General features: G+C 44.6%; 2 protein-coding genes across 2 annotated transcripts; both read left to right on the plus strand.

Annotated features, from left to right (window-relative positions):
* The first annotated feature begins 1,376 nt into the window (after nt 1–1,376).
* On the plus strand, nt 1,377–2,312 carry LOC133056823 (olfactory receptor 4D9). The gene has a single exon (XM_061142613.1). It carries the CDS (start codon nt 1,377–1,379, stop codon nt 2,310–2,312), a length of 936 nt encoding a protein of 311 aa, XP_060998596.1.
* Nucleotides 2,313–14,744: 12,432 nt separating this feature from the next.
* LOC133056829 (olfactory receptor 4D9-like) lies at nt 14,745–15,680 on the plus strand. The gene has a single exon (XM_061142626.1). It carries the CDS (start codon nt 14,745–14,747, stop codon nt 15,678–15,680), a length of 936 nt encoding a protein of 311 aa, XP_060998609.1.
* Nucleotides 15,681–19,402: the final 3,722 nt, after the last annotated feature.

The raw sequence follows: 19,402 nt of genomic DNA on the forward strand, positions 1-19,402 counted from the left end.
TATTTGTGAGATTCGTCTATGTTGTTACATGCAGTGAGATCTTTCCCACTGCTACGTAGCAGTGTGTGAATTTAACAATTTATCTTTTCTACTGTTAGTGGGTATTTATGCCATTCTCCAGTTTGAGGCAATTATAAACAGTGCTATGAATATTCTACGATATGTGTTTCAGTAGACATGTGTCCAAATGTCGTAAGAACGGAATAGATTGTTCTTAAGATGGAGATAGGTAAATAGATGACAGAGAGATACATATAGATCTCTGTCTTAAAATAATAGCTAATAAAGATGTAGGGATCAGTATTAGCAGATATAATCAAACGGCAAAATGGTTATTGTACACCCCACCAGCAGGGTTCCAACTGTCCCATAGCTTCACCATCACTTGTTACTTTTCATGTTTTCTAACTTAGCCATTTTCTGTATGAACAGCAGTTTCTTGCTGTGATTTTAATTTGCATTTCCCTGGTAATTAATGAAGCTGACTCCACTTCTGGATACTCGGTTGTGAATTTTTTTCTAATAAATTTGCATTTATCATTTCAGCCGCGCTGGGCCTTCCTTGCTGCGCAGGCTTCTCTAGTTGCAGGGAGCAGGGGCTCCGCTCTAGCTGTGGCGTGAGGGCTCCTCCTGACGGCGGCTTCTCCTGCCATGGAGCACTGGGCTCTAGGGTGCTCGGGCTCAGTAGTTGCGGCTCCCGGGCTCTGGAGCACAGGCTCGATACTTGGGGCTCACGGGCTGAGCTGCTCTACGGCGAGCCGGCTCTTCCCCGACCGGAGAGAGCAAACCCATCTCTCCTGAACTGGCAGGCAGACTCCTCGCCACGGAGCCACCAGGAAAAGCCCTTCAGTGAAGTTTTGGTTCCTGTCTTTGGCCTTTTCTGCTTTGCTCATCTGTCTCCTTTTACTGATTTGTAGAAGTTGTTTACATACTCTGGATGTCAATCTTTTCTCAGCTATAAGTATTGTAGATGTCTTCTTCCATTTGAGGGTTCTTTTAATCCTCATAGTGATGTCTTTTGAGAACCCAAATTCTTCACGTGTCCTAAAATGTATGCTTACTCTTTATTATTGCAAGTGTCACGTGTTATAGTAAATGTAGAATTGAATAGGTTCACAGAGCTGTCACCTGTGTTTCAGTGGCCACAGTGATAGAACCGACCTGCTCAAACGACTGTCATCAGAAACGTGGGTCATCTTCTCCCTCACGATGGCATCCAGAATTGCAGGCACAGAGCCTGCACAGAAAATAAAGCACTTCCCAGGCCAACATCGAAACCCAAGTGACAGAAAAGACAAGGGTAGATCTCTTAATACATGCTTTAACTGTGCTGTTATTTCTTCCAGAGATATTCCTGAAAAAGAATCTATGAGCCCATGGATCAGGGAAATTACACCAGAGTGAAAGAATTTGTCTTCCTGGGAATCACCCAGTCTCGAGAGCTCAGCTGGGTCTTGTTTGCCTTTTTGTTTCTGGTGTACGTGACAACTCTGCTGGGAAACCTCCTCATCATGGTCACGGTGACCTGGGACTCTCGTCTCCACACCCCCATGTACTTCCTGCTCCGTAACCTGTCAGTTCTTGACATCTGCTTCTCCTCCATCACAGCTCCTAAGGTCCTGGTGGATCTGCTGTCAGAGAGGAAGACCATCTCCTTCAATGGCTGTATCTCTCAGATGTTCTTCTTTCACCTGCTCGGGGGAGCGGATGTCTTTTCCCTCTCTGTGATGGCATTTGACCGCTACGTGGCCATCTCAAGACCCCTCCACTATCTGACCATCATGAGTCGGGGGCGCTGCACCGCCCTCATCGCGGCCTCGTGGGTGGGGGGCTTCGTCCACTCCATCGTGCAGATCTCCCTCCTCCTGCCGCTCCCCTTCTGCGGACCCAACATCCTGGACACTTTCTACTGCGACGTCCCCCAGGTCCTCACACTCGCCTGCACTGACACTGCTGTCCTTGAGCTCCTGATGATTTCCAACAATGGCTTAGTCAGTTGGTTCATATTCTTCTTCCTCCTCATCTCCTACACAGTCATCCTGACGATGCTGAGGTCGCACGCCGGGGAGGGCCGGGGGAAAGCCGTCTCCACCTGCACCGCCCACATCACGGTGGTCACCCTCCACTTTGTGCCCTGCATCTACGTCTACGCCCGGCCCTTCTCCGCCCTCCCCACCGATAAGGCCGTCTCTGTGACCTTCACTGTCATCTCCCCTCTGCTGAACCCCCTGATCTACACCCTGAGGAACCAGGAGATGAAGGCGGCCATGCAGAGACTGAAGAAACAGCTAGGGCATTCAGAAAGGGTTTAGCGTCTGTGAGGACAAGACAATGCCAGAGCTCCAAGATAAACATTAGGGACTTCTCTGGCCGTCTAGTGGCTCAATCCCTGGTCGGGGAACGAAGGTCCTGAAAACTGCTTGGTGTGATCAAATATATATACATACACAGGAGAGGGGTCCATTTGAGCCAGTCCTGAAAACGGACTGTATTCTAGCCTTTAGCCCCGACTAACTGCAAGGGAGTCTGGGGAATGTAACCTAGCTCTGCGCCCAGAAGGAAGAGGAGAGAACAGAAAAATGGTGAGTGCTAGAAATCTCTTTGACATTTATGCCTCATTGCTAAGAAATCACGATCGGATCAGAGTACAAGGACTAGGACATTGTGCTCAGGATTCTCTTAATACATAGACATGTTTGCTGGAAGGAGTACTGGACACTTGGAATGCACAGAGAACCACAGTGAAGGGAAGGAGCCATGAGATAAAGAAACCTAACTTCCCCGACCCAGGGATTGAAGCAGCGTCTCTTGCGTCTCCTGCACTGGCCGGCAGATTCCCGGCCAGCAGCGCCACCTGGGGATGCCTGTTGACGCAAACATTTATTAATACAGAGGCTCCTAAAGAGATGAGCGTCTTTTTCTTATTGTCCTTTCCAATGTTCTGTTCTATTTCCTCCACTCAAGAATGTTCTGAATTATTTTCCAAGATTAGACATTCTTCCTCCGAGCATTAAAGTCCCAGTAAAGACATCTACTTGTCTTCAGTTGGATCCATCTGTAGAATAAACCCTCCTTTACGCCCTGGTTCCATCTTTACTCTGGTACCATTGTTCCCCACATCCTCTATACTTCTCACAAAGAGGTCTTTTTTTTTTTTTTTAAGAGCTATTATAACTATGTTTAATGACTTCAAATATACTCACATTGAGCAAACATGCAGGAATTCTCAACAAACACTTAAAATTTACAATAAGGAACCAAATGGAAATTCCATTACAAAGCTACAAAAGGATCCCCTCTTCCTGAGTTCGAGTGGGATGAGTGACTTGCTCTTAACTACTAGAATTTGATAAAGGGGATTGAATGTGCATGATTAAATACATGTGATTTTGTAACATACAGTTGTTAACATTCACCTTGCAAGACTGTCTGTTTCTTTTTTTTTTTAATTTTTTATTTTATTTTTTTAATTAGTTGGAGGCTAATTACTTCACAACATTTCAGTGGGTTTTGTCATACATTGGTATGAATCAGCCATAGATTTACACGTATTCCCCATCCCGATCCCCCCTCCCACCTCCCTCTCCACCCGATTCAAAGACGTCTTTTTTTCCCCCTACTTCTCTGCTGACTTTACCTTGAGCAAAACTGTTATAACTGGGCAAAATTTTAAATAATCAAAGATCTATACCATCAGAATTTGTGTTCCCAAGCGTGTGTGCATCGCTCAGCCCTGTCCAACTCTTTTCAACCCCATGGACTGCAGCCTGCCAGGCTCCTCTATCCATGGGGATTCTCCAGGCAAGAATACTAGAGTGGGTTGCCATGCCTTCCTCTAGGGGATCTTCCTCAGCCAGGAATCGAACTGGGGTCTCCTGCATTGCAAGCAGATTCTTTACCAGCTGAGCTACCAGGGAAGCCCATTCCCAAGTGTAGGACCCCACAAATGACTGTAACCTAGCTAAAGTTGTTCATGAAACTGACTTGGCCCATTTACAACATTCAAAACAACCTGATAAAACACAGTGAGGAAAAGCAGTTGAATTCAGAACACCATTAAATTTACTTATCTGTCACCATGATATCAAATAATTACTTGAATTAATATACATACATATTTTTTCTCCAAGTAGGGACATTTTCTTAGGGAACAATAGATATTGAACTGATTCTAGTTTATCCCACACACATTCCATATATTTGACCCCTATCATTTGTGATTTTTTTTTTCCTACCCCAGGATCATTGATTTTAAACTTCCACAATATTTTTCATAAGCAAATAAATGTATCTATATACACAAGTGGGCTGATTCGGGAGCGATCCTGTCATTCTGGATGTCTTTGAAAAATTCAAAGAAGTGTCAGGCTGTTTCAGCTTTGTTTCCAAGACGCCAGTGTAGTCAGCACCACAGAAACGATACTGAAGCAACCGTGAGCTTCCAGGCACAAAACCCTACCCTGGACAGGTCTGCAGAGTTCTGCTGTTGTTACTGTTACGTAACTTGTCTTTCGAGTCTGAAAGAGAGCCTTGTCCACATAGCTCTTACTAGGAAATAGACTATCAGTTCAGTACGATGTTAGTGAGTTATTGCTGCGTAACACATCATCTGAAAACTCAGTGACTTAAAACAACACCCATTTCTTCGTCTTTCTTTCTTTATGGCTGTGCTGGGTCTTGGTTTCGGCACATGTGCTTCCTCCAGCTGCAGTGCGCGGGCTGCCCCTCTCTGTGGCAGCTTCTCTTGTGGGGCTCGGACTCCAGAGCACACAGGCTTCAGTGGTTGTGGCAAGCAGGCAGTCGTCGGGGCTTGAGGGCTCCAGAGTGTGGAGCCAGGGGCCCAGCAGCTGTGGCCACAGGCTTGCTTGCTCTGCGGCACGCAGCATCCCCCCCGACCAGGGAGGGAACCCGAGTGCCCTGCATTGGCAGGTGGATTCCCACCCCCGGTACCCAGGGAAGTCCCACACACATTCATTAAGTCACAGTTCGTGTGAGTTGGGAATCCAGGCACAGCTTAGCTACATCTTCTGCATAGAATCTCTCAGTCACGGCATCAGCTGGGAGCTGCAGTCTTATCACAAGTTTCGACCGGGGAAGGTTGGGCTCCCAAGCTCGCTCATATCGTGAGCCATTGGCCTGGGGGCTGCAGTTCCTCCCTGGCTGTGTCTGGAGGTCATCTCCCGGTTCTGATCCTCTCGGGCCTCTCTCACACGGCACCTTCCTTCACCAGAGTGCACAGACAAGAAGAGGAGTGTGTCAGCAAGACAGAAGTCACCGGCTCTTAGAGCCTCATCTGGAAAGGGGCCGGCTATCGTTGTTGCCAACGTCCCTTCATTAGAAGCAAGTTGACTAAGTCCAGTCCACACACAAGGCAAGGGGATGGCACAAGAGCATGAATATTAGAGCAGGAACTGACAAGCTCTCCAAATAAACTAGGAAAAAATGATTGCAAGTGATGAAAGAAACCTAAAAGCAGTTGATTCAGGAAGGGTTGCAAAAGACCACCACCCCCCCCCCCAAAAAAGGGGGGAAAGGGAAGTGTCGGAGGTATTTCAGAAACACTGAGTCCTTGTGACAAGCAGAATAACAGTGCCAGGTACACCAAAAGAAGGATTTAGATTTCCTTTTTTTTTTGGCTGCCGGGGGCCTGCACTGCTGTTCTCGGCCTTTCCCTAGCTGCGGAAAGTCGGGACTACTCTCCAGCTGTGGCGCAAGGACTGCTCTCGGCTGTGGCTTCTGTCACAGAGCATGGACTCCGGGGCTTCAGTACTTGTGGCTCATGGGCGTGGCTCCCCACAGCCTGTGGAATCTTCCCAGACCGGGGATGGAACCCAGACCCCCTGCATTAGTAGCGGATTCTTAACCGCTGGACCACCAAGGAAGTCCTAGTTCTTTAAAAATATTTATTAATGTATTTGGCTGTCCTAGGCCTTGGTTGCAACACTCAGGATCTTTTGTTGTGGCGTGGGAAGAATTAGTTGCTGCATGTGGAATCTAATTCCCTGACCAAGGATTGAACCTGGGCCCCCTGCTTTGGGAGCACAGTCTTAGCCACTGGGCCATCAGGGAAGTGCCGGATGTATTAGTTCTTGACAGCAATGATCAGATCTATTTTAGATATGTTGAGTTGAAGGTGTGCCCTATATCCAAGTGAGACAATCCATGGATATATGTTGAGAGACAAGGTTTCAAAAATGATATTGAAAATAAGAGGAGGGAGAAAATGGAGTTTGGGGACTCATAGGGCCTGGAACAAGGGAGACACTCAGTAAATATTTAGAGATGAATTGTCCCAACCCATCTTTTGTCTGTTTATATGCCTTCTTTGTATGAGAAGTTTGGGGGGAACAAGAAGAAATGCATCTCCAAGTCTCTATGATGCATCTGATTATGTATACTATCAGGACAAGCAGACTACCTGCCTTAAAAAAAGAAAGAAAGAAATGAAAAGAAATAGGCTGACACACACCCTCCAGGGAGTTCTATTCATTTTCGCCGAGTTCCCACCTCTTAAGGAGACAGAATCCTCTGTCTGTCCCCGTGAGCCCTTCAGGTAAAGCTATTTGGGTCCTAATCAGAAGATCTAAGAGGAGTCACTGCCCCCCTGCCCTAGGAGAATTTCAAAACCAAAATGTGCACGTTTGCATACCTTTTCCCGTGCGTGTTCAATTTCTTAATCAGACTCAAGGGAAGGGCATCCCATTAGGAAAGTCTGGCTACGCAAGTTGAACAATCACATCTGGAAGCATGCCCTCCTTCACCGGGGGCTGAGGGACTCAGGGCAGCCGCACCATAGGGCTGGGTGGCAGGACCACGCGGAGGTGATTCTTGGAGCCTGCCCTTTGCCTTTGCAGCAGAAGAGATACTGTGCGGCCAACCCCCAGCGGCATGTCCATCTTAAAGGGGACTGTTCATGAGCATCGATGACTCCTAAGATCAGCGTATGCCACCGGATGGCCAGCACTACTTCTCAGGTAGGAGTTAGAGGTCAGGACCTTTCAGTGGCATTATTTTGGGGGTGCGGGCTTGTGTGTCTGATTGTACATCTGTGTCTGTGTGCCTGTGTGTGGAATCTAAGCACTACCAGCTTGGAAAATCTTCTTGTGGATTTCAGAAATACAATGAATGGTAATAATGCTCCTGAAAGGTAGAGGATGCTGGACATGAAGCTCAAAACTTCAGAGACGCAGTGCAATTAGCCCTTCAGTATTCAGAAGAGTTCTGGAGGAACAGAGAGAGGTCAGCTTGTCAAGAGGGCCCGGGTGACACACACTTGGTGGACAGTTGAGGAGGTGAGGAGTCCCGCAAGCTGGGGGCTCCATGACATTCATTAAGCCTGTTTTGGTTGGGGGATGTCGCTTTTTGGTTGCTACTGTTGTTTTGCATTTTGGCTGAGCCGTTCAGCTCGTGGGATCTTTGGTTCCTGACCAGGGTTCGAACCCAGGCCCCAGCAGTGAAAACACGGAGTCCTAACCACAGGATGGCCAGGGAATTCCCTAGCCTGTTTTACCAGAATGGGTTTCCCTGGCCCTTTTTCTTTTTTTTTTTTTTTTATTCTTTTTAAACTTTATTATTTAGATTAAAACATTCCCTTTAGAAGTTATCATTTTGCTTTTATGAGGGTTTCTTTTATGAGCAGTACATTTATTTTTTTAACTGAAATATAATTACAATGTTGTGTTAGGTGTCCACAGTGCCGCAGAGTGAATCAGCCATATGTATTCATACATCCCCTCCCCACGCCACCCCTCCAGGCGTCACAGAGCACCTAGCTGAGCCCCCTTGCTACCCAGCAGCACCCCCTGCAGCTGTCTGTCTTATGCAGAGTAGTGTACACGTCAATGTCACTCTCTCGATTGGTCCCTGGACCTGTTTCTAAAGCAGTGCTTGGGGTCTTGAACTCGTTCTTGCCAAAAGCAAAAACTAAAGGAAACTTATAAACAATAATTTTCACCTTTCTATTCTTCTTTCCTGTTGCAAACAGACACGCATACACAGAGATGCTCATCTATCTTCCCACCCTCCGGGTTTACTTTCTTAGCTGTGCAAATACCCTGTGGAAGGAGGAGCCGCACTTTCAGCATTTTCAGTTGGATTGGTGACGTGATCACTCTCACCACTCCCTTCTGCACAGAATCTTGGCATCTGGGTTTCAGAGCCCATTCTCCTCACCACTAGGACAAACTTGCCCCTGGCACTTCTTGCCACCACCAATCGGCCATCAGTTAACTATCAAGGCACACTTGAGAGTTATAGGTTAACTGAGATTCAAATGCTGGTAAGCAATAGACAGAATATAATCTTAGACTCATCACAAGATAATTGAGGGCAACACTATTTAAAACAATTGAGAATTAAAGCTCCAAATGTCTAGAGCAGGGGTAGGGGGTCAGGATAAATTGGGATTAACAAATGCACACTGTCATATATTAAAATAGATAAACAAGCATTTACTATATAGCACAGGAAACTATGTTTGATATCTTGCAATAAACTGTAAAGCTATAATGGAAACAAACTTTTTAAAGAATATAGCTATTTACAGATATATATATATATAACTGAATCATGTTGTTGTACACCTGAAACTAACACAATATTATAAGTCAATTATACTTAAACAAAAAAATTTTAATATATATTTATTTTTAAAAAGTTCCAGAGGACTTACCTGGCAGTCCAGTGGTTAAGACTATGCTTCCATGCAAGGGGCACAGACTCTGGAACTAAGCTCCCACATGTCTCATGGTGCAGTCAAAAATATTTTTAATTTTTAAAAAAATGAAAAGGATTTTTTTTTAAAAAGCTGCCAAAGTCTGGAAATCACCTGGATCAATGGATCCATTTAATATTGTGTAATATCAGGCAGACCTTGCCTACTTACAAAGGGACTTGAGGCAGTGTGTGCTCCCATTTCATTCATGAAAAGACTGAATATCCTGGAGTTTAGATGCCTTTAAAGATTCCACTGTTGTTTCATGAAGACCTCAGAGTTCACATCTCCCAAGCTGGTATCTTCTTTCTGAGCCACAATACTTCCCACTATAGTTCAAAATTTTTAAAAATAAATCCTCTGTGCATTGGAGAAGGCAATGGCACCCCACTCCAGTACTCTTGCCTGGAAAATCCCATGGACGGAGGAGCTTGGTGGGCTGCAGTCCATGGGGTCGCACAGAGTCAGACACGACTGAAGCGCCTTAGCAGCAGCAGCATTATCTAAAAAACTAAAAAGCTGCATATGCTCTGATCACTTTATTTTAAATTTTTTTTTAATATTTACTCTGAAAAAAAAAATAACTGGCCCTTTTAAAAACAGAAAACATAACATTTGAAGGGGAGGAAATCTTTGGGGAGTTATTAAGTCACTGGGAGTAAGCCAAGAAAATTAGCTTTGTGTGGCTTGGGCTTCAAAGAAAAGAGAATAGGAGGAAAGTTACCAACATGAAGTTCTGTTCTGATGAGAAAGTGAGACATAAAGTACAGTGGGATCCAGAGATCTGAGTCGTTAACTGAAGCTGAAGCTCCAATACTTTGGCCACCTGATGTGAAGAGTTGACTCATTGGGAAAGACTCTGATGTTGGGAAAGGTTGATGGCTGGAGGGGAATGTGGCAGAAGATGAGGTGGTTGGATGGCATCACTGACTCAATGGACATGAGTTTGAGGAAACTCCGGGAGTTGGTGATGGACAGGGAGGCCTGGCGTGCTGTGATTCATGGGGTCACAAAGAGTCGGACATGACTGAGCGACTGAAGAGCAACAACAGCAGAACAAAGGGATGGCTTCAATGCGGGCACGAAACAGGAAGGAGTAGAAAGAAGTGTCAGAGGTGAACACAGCCTGATGTTCCTGAGAACAGCTGGGCTCCGTGCCTATTTACCCAGAGTGATCAAAGGAGGCGCGAAGGAGGGGGAAAGCTAGGGCTCGGCAGAGTCAAAAAAGTGGGAAATTGCAGCGTTGGTGCAATCAGGCCACTTGTCTGCCAGCTAGCATTTATGTAAGTCACCCCCCTACGCAGACTGGGAGACAGAGGTTCCTTCCTTCATGATGATCACAGTCAAAGAAACGGCTCTTGGTCCTTGAAAGAGACGCTTGTAAGTTGCCAGAGATACACATCACAGTTGCCAGGACTGTGAGAGAGATCGGGGGCCACCTCTGATGTTGGCTGGAACAAACAGTGAATTTTCCAGGCAGCTTTGTGCTTTCCCAGGCAGGCATTTTAAATGAGGACCTGGGGTCATCCTAAGGACACTGTCTTGTGTGTCCAGAGGCCATGCTGCGGTCTGATCATCTCTTTTGCAGGTTTGGACAGAGTCCTTAGGTGCCAAAATTCTGTGGTTCTCGGGGGCACAAGTGAACTTTGGGATGAGGGAGATGTTCTTTATCCTAACTTGGTGATGGTTTCATGGGTGTATGTGTATATCAAAGCTCATCAAACCAAACCTTTAAATGTGTGCAGTTCATTGCAAGTAAGTTATACCTCAACAAAGCTGATTTTAGAAAAAGAAAAAAGGTGCAAAGGATAGTTTTGTTTTGTTGCTAAAATCACAATAGACTGATGCCTGTTAACACCCAAACTAGAATTTATTCTAAATATCTTCTTTAAAACAGGGTGGTAAACAGGAGAACAGCAACAAATTAGGATCAGCAAATGAAGCTCAGCCATAAGTGTTGTAAAAATTGTGTTCCTTGGCAATGTAGAAATGTTCTCAATTGTTTTATCCTTTGCTATATGTGTTGGGGCAGGAGGGTTCAGAGGAATAGATTTTATTTCTTGGAGCAATTTTAAGTTTACAGGAAAATTGGACAGAATGTACAAAGAGCTCCCATCAACTACCTCTCCCCACTACCACCCCAGTGGGCCTATTACTCCCACTGCACACAGCGGGCTCCACTGGGTAAAAACTGACAGACCAGTACGGATACATTATTATTAACTGAAGCCCATGGTTTGCATGAGGGCTCACTCTTTTTGTTAAGAAAACTAAAGGAAATTTTAAGTTTCCTTTCCACGCCATACATGATCATTTACTATGAGGAAAAGAAAGTTGTTTGCAATCACAGTTTTCCATATTCTAGATGTGTTTACAGTACTGATACTTTAGCATTACTTTTAAAAAGGGAGGAAAATAGACACTTATCACATTCTTATTCTTTCCGATAAAAAACAGTTCAAATAGTCCTAACAGCTTAATCATAAAAACAGGTTGTGGCTTTTATCCATAAAAGATAATGGATATTAACTTTTATCCATTAACTCAGTGCTGAGCATTTCAATTTTCCTGCCAATAATAACAGAATAATAAAACATATGTCATGAGTATAGTACTTGCATGATTTTAGTAATGTTTTTTTAAAAGTAGATCTACCCTTCAATGACCTAGTATTGAAGAACTGCAGTACTTCCTAAAAGCATGATTTAAAGGATTTTTAAGCATTTGCTGAAAATTCTTTTAAGTATCACTAACAATGATAGCATGACAATTAGAGTATTCCTAAAGCTCTTTAGAATAACAACTTATAATATTTTAAGCTAACCTGAATCATGAGTGCAAATTTGGCTTCAGTGTAGAACTTTCCCTGGCAGTAGCTGTTTCAAATATTTGACCCAAATCCTTCCACATACTGAAAAGCAAGAATGTTATTAAGTGTGCTTGTGCAAGGTGAAGGTGTTCCATGCACATGAAAAGTCCAGTCACGACCCACTGAAAGCTTGAGATCCTGATCTTAAACACCACTCTTAGTGTTGTACATTCTATGGGTTTACACGATGTCATGTACCCACAATCTGAGCAGCCTACAGAATAGCTCCAGTGCCCTAAAAGTCCCATGTGCGTGTGTGTTAGCCTCTCAGTCGTGTCCGACTCTTTGCGACCCCATGGACTGTACCCCACCAGGCTCCTCTGGCCATGGAATTCTCCAGGCAAGAATACTGGAGTGGGTTTCCATTTCCGTCTCCACAGAGTCTTCCTGACCCAGGGACTGACCCGGGTCTCCTGCGTTGGCCGGCAGATTCTTTACCCTCTGAGCCACCAAGGAAGCCTCAAAAATTCCCTGTGTCTCACCTATTTATCCCTCCCAGCCTCCACACCCAGCCCCCAGCAGCCATTAATATTTTATTATAATTTTGTTATAATCTTTCAATTATGATTTATCATATTGTCATTTCCAGGCTATCATATAGTGGGATCATACAGGAAGTACATTTTCAGATTGGCTTCTTTCACTTAGTACTATGAATAACGTTTCATCCCTGTCTTTTTCTGGCCTGGTACCTCATTTCCTGTGATCACTGAATAATATCCCATTGTAGAGAACATATCTGCTTTTGAGATGTTAGATTAGATAATAGTTGCAATTATTTCAAAGAACCATATTTTATAACAAAAGTATAGAAGTGCATTTTTGTCAGCATTTTCAGCATTTTCAAAACAAAAAAAAAATGTGTAAAAGACTGACCCTGCTAAATGTTAAGTGTATTATACATGGGGGAGATGTGGTCTGTGTCACCTCCGGTTGACTGTATTAAGCAAGTCTCCTCAAGGTCCACAGTCCTGTAACACAAACACGATGAGACTCATTTTTACTGATGATGAACTGAGGCTCAGGGTTACCTGCCAATTAAGTAGCAGCATCTACATTCAAATTCAGGTCTGCTGCATAGAGAGCAGACTTGTGGTTGCCAAGGATGAGGGTTGGGGAGGGGTGAATCGGGAGTTTGGGACTAGTGTATGCAAAACTATTATACACAGAGTGGATAAGCAACCAGGTCCTACTGTAGAGCACACGGAACTATATTCAACAGCCTGTGGTAAACCATGATGAAATGACTAAATATGTGTATTTACTAAATCTGAGTCACTTTGCTGAACAGCAGAAATGTACACACACTGTAAATCAGCCACACTTCAATAAAATAAATTTGAATACACACACACAAATTCAGGTCTACTGAAACTAGCATCTTTTTTTTTTCTTTTGAACTTTTTATTTTGTATCGGGGTATAGCTAATTAAAAACACTGTGATAGTTTCAGGTGAAGAGCAAAAGGACTCAGCCAGACATATGCATGTATCAAGATCCACTCTCCCCCAAAGCCCCTTCCATCCCGGCTGCCACAGAACATTGAGTAGAGTCCCCTGTTGTACAGGGGGTCCTTGTTGGTTACCCATTTTAAATACAGCAGTGTGTGATGCTAACATCTTTGCTCTTTGTGCAAAACTAAAACCTCTACAAATATCGAAGTGATGCACAAATGTAGGTGATGAAAGGGAGGGAGACTGAGGAAGGAAAACCATTGGTCCAGTGGCCAGGGTGGTGAAGTCTTTGCCAAGAGCACTATGAAAAGCAGAGACTGTAGTTGCCAAGTCCTGATCTTGGGCCACAGAAATCAGAAGAAAACAAGAGACCAAAGAGAAGGGAGACTGAAAAGGAAAAGAAGGAGGAGGAGGAGAAGGAAGGAAGGAAAGAAGAAAAAAAGATAGAGAGATGCACTCAATTAAATTGTCTTAGCTGCTGCAAAGCTGTTTGTCCTAAGGAGAAAGTAAAATGTAAACTGTCTTTCTGGCCTTAATTTAGTGCTGATCACTGGTATCATGAAGATTCAGCAAGACTACGCCAAGTAGATTGTCTCCGGTGGAAGAAAATGAAGGAGAAACTATGAGCTTCCATTAGAGCCACAGACTATGTATTATACTGTTCCCTAGTCTCTTCACTTCTCAGAGCATTCAGTGGTTTTTCAAGAATAAAATGACAAGGCCATAAAAATTTTAATAAGAATAATGCATTAATTAAGGTGTTTTAATTAATTTGTTGGTGTTCACTCATTAAGTCATGTCCTACTCTTCACAACCCCATGGACTGCAGCACGCCAGGCTCCCCTGTCCTTCACTGTCTCCTGGAGTTTGCTCAGATCTATGTCCATTGAGTCAGTGATGCTAACAAACTATTTCATGCTCTGATGCCCTCTTCTCTTCCCGCCTTCAATCTTTCCCAGCATCAGGGTCTTTTCCAATGAGCTGGCTCTTCGAATCAGGTGGCCAAACTATTGGCGCTTCAGCTTCAGCATCATTCCTTCCAATGAATATTCAGTGTTGATTCCCTTTGGTTTGATCGCCTTGCAGTTCAAGTGACTATCAAGAGTCTTCCCCAACACCACAGTTTGAAAGCATCAGTTCCTCCTGCTCAGCCTTCTTAATGGTCCAACTCTCACATCTGTACATGACTATTGGAAAAACCATAACTTTGACTATACAGACCTTTGTCGGCAAAGTGATGTCTCTGCTTTTTAATATGCTGTTTAGGTTTGTCATAGCTTTCCTTCCAAGGAGCAAGCGTCTTCTAATTTCATGGCTGCAGTCACTGTCTGCAGTGATTTTGGAGCCCAAGAAAATAAAATCTGTCACTGCTTCCACTTTTTCCCCTTCTATGTGCCATGACTGGAAGACCCCTGGAATGGCAAACCACTCCAGTATTTTTGCCTCAAGAACCCCATGAACAATATGAAAAGGTTTTAATTAATTACATCCTTCGAAAACCCACTCTTGGTTTTGCTCTGAGATAACTCAAAAAACACCATCTACAGGAGTTGGCGTCTTTCCCCAAAAGGAAAACAACTGCAAAAGTAACACCCAAGGCAGCCCAGTCATATAATTCACACTCCTTCGGTTTTTAATGATATCTTTTCTATATTCTATTTTCTGTCTTCTCTCCAGGAAGTTGAGAAAGAAGAAAAAACATGACCCAATGGAGCAGGGAAATCATACCAGGGTGAAAGAATTTATTTTTCAAGGACTGACCCAGTCCCGAGAACTGAGCCGGGTCTTATTTCTTTTCTTATCATTGGTGTACACAGCTACCGTGTTGGGCAACCTCCTCATCATGGTCACTGTGAGCTGCGAGTCCCGCCTGCAGACCCCCATGTACTTCCTGCTCCGCAACCTCTCCGTCCTGGACATCTGCTTCTCCTCCATCACCGCCCCCAAGGTCCTGGTGGACCTCCTTTCGGAGAGAAAGACCATCTCCTTCCGCGGCTGCCTCACGCAGATGTTTTTCTTCCACCTCCTCGGGGGCGCGGACATCTTCTCCCTCTCGGTGATGGCCTTTGACCGCTACGTGGCCATCTCCAGGCCCCTGCACTACGTGAGCGTCATGAGTCGGGGGCGCTGCGCCGCCCTCATCGCGGCCTCCTGGGCGGGGGGCTTCGTCCACTCCATCGTGCAGATCTCCCTCCTGCTGCCGCTCCCCTTCTGCGGCCCCAACGTCGTGGACGGTTTCTACTGCGACGTCCCCCAGGTCCTCACACTCGCCTGCACTGACACCTTTGCCCTTGAGGTCTTAATGATTTCCAACAACGGCTTGATCTCTACCCTGTGGTTCGTCTTCCTCCTTGTGTCCTACGGAGTCATCCTGACCATGCTGAGGTCGCGCTCCGGGGAGGGCCGGGGGAAAGCCGTCTCCACCTGCACCGCCCACATCACGGTGGTCACCCTCCACTTTGTGCCCTGCATCTACGTCTACGCCCGGCCCTTCTCCGCCCTCCCAATGGACAGAGCTGTCTCCATCACCTTCACTGTCATCATTCCTGTCCTGAACCCCCTGATCTACACCCTGAGGAACCAGGAGATGAAGGCAGCCATGAAGAGACTGAAGAGGAGACTTGGACCTTCTGAAAAGGAATAGATACCATGCAGTCTAGAATGGAAGAGTCAGAACTGAAAAGTATTTTCTCACACACAGTAGAAGACCCTTATCAATAGACCATCATGAGGCCAGATGAGGCCATCTTTACCCTATGGCAGAATCTTCTAATAAAGATGGTCTGAAATAATTGTTTCAATAAGGATTTGTCATGGCAAGATTGTCTGCAACTTAAGTCTCAGATCCAAAAGCCATTAGCTCATGATGTTGTTGTTGTTGTTCAGTTGCTAAGTTGTGTCCGGCTCTTTGTCGGACCCCATGGTCTACAGCACACCAGGCTCCCATGTGCTTCACTATCTCCCAGTATCTACTCAAATTCACGTCCATTGAATCAGTGATGTTATCAAGCCATCTCATCCTCTGTCACTACTTCTCCTTTTGCCTTCAATCTTTCCTAGCATCAGGGTCTTTTCCAATGAGTCAGCTCTCCATATCAGGTGCCCAAAGTATTGGAGTTTCAGCTTCAACATCAGTCCTTCCAATGAACACCCAGGACTGATCTCCTTTAGGATGGACTGGTTGGATCTCCTTGCAGTCCAAGGGACTCTCAAGAGTCTTCTCCAACACCACAGCTCAAAAGCATCAATTCTTTGGTGCTCAGCCTTCTTTATAGTCCAACTCTCACATCCTTACATGACTACTGGGAAAACCAAGGCTTTGACCATATGGACCTTTGTCAGCAAAGTGATATCTCTGCTTTTTAATATGCTGTTTAGGTTTGTCATAGCTTTCTTTCCAAGAAGCAAGCATTTTTTAATATCATGGCTGCAGTCACTGTCCGCAGTGATTTTGGAGCCCAAATAAATAAAATCTGTCACTATTTCCACTTTTTCCCCTTCTATTTGCCATGAAGCGATGGGACTTGATGCTGTAATCTTAAAGGAACTCCAAAGTTTATATCACTCAAACACCTCATTTCACAGGTGAGGAAATGAAATCTGAAAGAAAATTACCTCTTAGTTCTTGAGTTGTGGCTGTACCTTCTGCAAGCAACAATTAGTAAAATGATCTTCAGGGACCAGAGTCCTGGTCCTGTAAAATCCAGCCACTCCTCCCTTTGTGGAAAATTTCCATTGCCCATTTTGAGGATATCAGTTCTGTTTTTCTAAGGAAACCTCTGGGTTTCCCTTACAGAAGCTGAGATGGTTCATATTTTATCAAAGTTTTTGTCATTGATAAATAGCTGAGACAAGGCTAGATCTGAGATATCTGACCTCAGCTAAATGCATGTCTGACTACTCCTGTTGCCTCAGGCAGGATTTGATGGCATCTGAAACAAGCTCGTCTATTTATCCTCTATTGTAGTGTTGCGCTTCCCATGTAGCACAATGGTAAAGAATCCGCCTGTCAAGGTAGAAGCTGCAGGAGATGCAGGTTCAACCCCTGGGTCAGGAATATCCCCTGGAGGAGGGAAGCGGGCAGGCCACAACCTTTAAATGAATGACATAGCCCTTGAGGATATGACAAACTGGCTCGAACCGACTAGGTCCAAGATGGCAGATTTGACTTCCAGTGGACCTTGAGCCTCATTATACTCTCATTGTAAATCACTAGCATCTAAATGCCATACCCACAGTCACCATGACAATTCTGAGGCCAGCCATCAAAGACCAATGGTGCTGATCATGGTGCTCAGTTGTGTCTGTTTGCAACCAGTCAGACTGTAGCCCACCAGGCTCCCCTGTCCTTGGGATTATCCCGGCAAGAATACTGGAGTGGGTTGCCATTTCCTCCTCTAGGAGAATTGTCATGGTGCCTGTGGGTATGTCATTTAGATGCTAGTGTATTACAATCCATACATGACTACAGGAAAAACCATAGCTTTGACTAGATGGTGGAGAAGGAAATGGCAACCCACTCCAGTATGAGAATCCCAGGGACAGAGGAACCTGGTGGGCTGCCATCTATGGGCTCACACCAAGTAGGACACAACTGAAGGGACTTAGCATGCATGCATTGACTAGATGGACCTTGGTCCACAAAGTAATGTCTCTACTTTTTAATATGCTGTCTAGGTTGGTCATAGTTTTTCTTCCAAGGAGCAAGTGTCTTTTAATTTCATGGCTGCAGTCACCATCTCCAGTGATTTTGGAGCCCCCCAAAATAAAGTCTGTCACTGTTTCCATTGTTTCCCCATCTATTTGCCATGAAGTGATGGGACCAGATGCCATGATCTTAGTTTTCTGAATGTTGAGTGTTAAGCCAACTTTTTCACTCTCCTCTTTCACTTTCATCAACAGGCTCTTTAGTTCTTCTTTGCTTTCTGCCATAAGGGTAGTGTCATCGGCATATCTGAGGTTATTGCTATTTCTCCTGGCAATCTTGATTCCAGCTTATGCTTCATCCAGCCCAGCATTTCGCATGATGTAGTCTGGATACAAGTTAAATAAGCAGGGTGACAATATACAGCCTTGACGTACTCCTCTCCTGATTTGGAACCAGTTCCCCCCTGTTTCACCATCACTACAAAAGTTAGATACATCTCTGGAACGCCATGGTCATCTTCTGGTGGTTAAGATGCAGAAAGGGCATCTGCAAGCCCATTCTCAGTAGTGTCTCACTAGTGGTTAATTTCAGGTGGTCTACCGGCCCAATCAATGGCCCCAGGTGTCATCTCAGAATGGAAGAGATACAGGACAGAACAACTGCAATGGTTGCACATGCGGGAGATAAGTCCAAGCCCAGGTGTCAGAGGTAACCTGAGAGGCCCAGGTACAGACAAGTGAAACACTTCAGCAAGGTGATGGGGCGACACAAGACAGGAGTTATTGACAAAATTCACATACACTCATATCTGATCCTGGGCTTTTAAAACTCTACATTTCAAAAAAAAATCTACATTTGCTTCTTTGGGGTGACTGTTACTTCCTGACTATAATTAAAATCATTCACCATATTTCTGACTATAGCTTTGAATTTTGTACCTAGCTACCCACATGAAAAAACATCAAGAACAACAACAACAGAAAGTCAAGAACAATTCAAACTTCCTCTTGAACCAAAGAATACTGAATCATAGTCTCCCATAATAAGTATGTTCCTTTATCACCAATAGCTATTTGGTTCCTTGTAAATCAATTTTTATACCAAAAAAAATTCCCTTCCTCATACCTTTTCTCAGCATTTAATCTTTACTTTCTAGAGGCAAACAGTGAATTGAGGATTCCAAATACACACACACACACACACACACACACACACACACACACACACAAATACCCACACATTCACTTTTAAGAAACAACTGATTTTAAACAAAGTGAAAGTATTAGCCTCTCAGTCATCTCCAACTCTTTGCGACCCCATTGGCTGTAGCCCGCCAGGTTCCTGTCCACGGAATTCTCCAAGCAAGAACACTGGAGTGGATAGCCGTTCCCTTCTCCCGGGAATCTTCCCTACCCAAGGATTGAGCCCAGGCCTCCCGCATTGTAAGCAGATTTTTCACCATCTGAGTCACCAGAGAAGCCCAATTAATCGATTACTGGGTCCTAAAAGACGATGGTGCTTTGGAGACATAGTATACATTAAAATCTGTTTTCCCAAGGGAATTCCCTGGCAGGTCAGCAGTTAAGATTCTGTGCTTTCACTGTCAGGGGTGCAGGTTCGGTCCCTGGCTGGGGAACTAAGACCCCCAGCTTTCTATGCAGCCAAGTTCTTTTAAATAAGTAAATAAGTTTGTGCTTTTTAAATATATATATCTATAT

Source organism: Dama dama, chromosome 1, assembly GCF_033118175.1.
Source record: "Dama dama isolate Ldn47 chromosome 1, ASM3311817v1, whole genome shotgun sequence".
Lineage (NCBI taxonomy): Eukaryota > Metazoa > Chordata > Mammalia > Artiodactyla > Cervidae > Dama > Dama dama.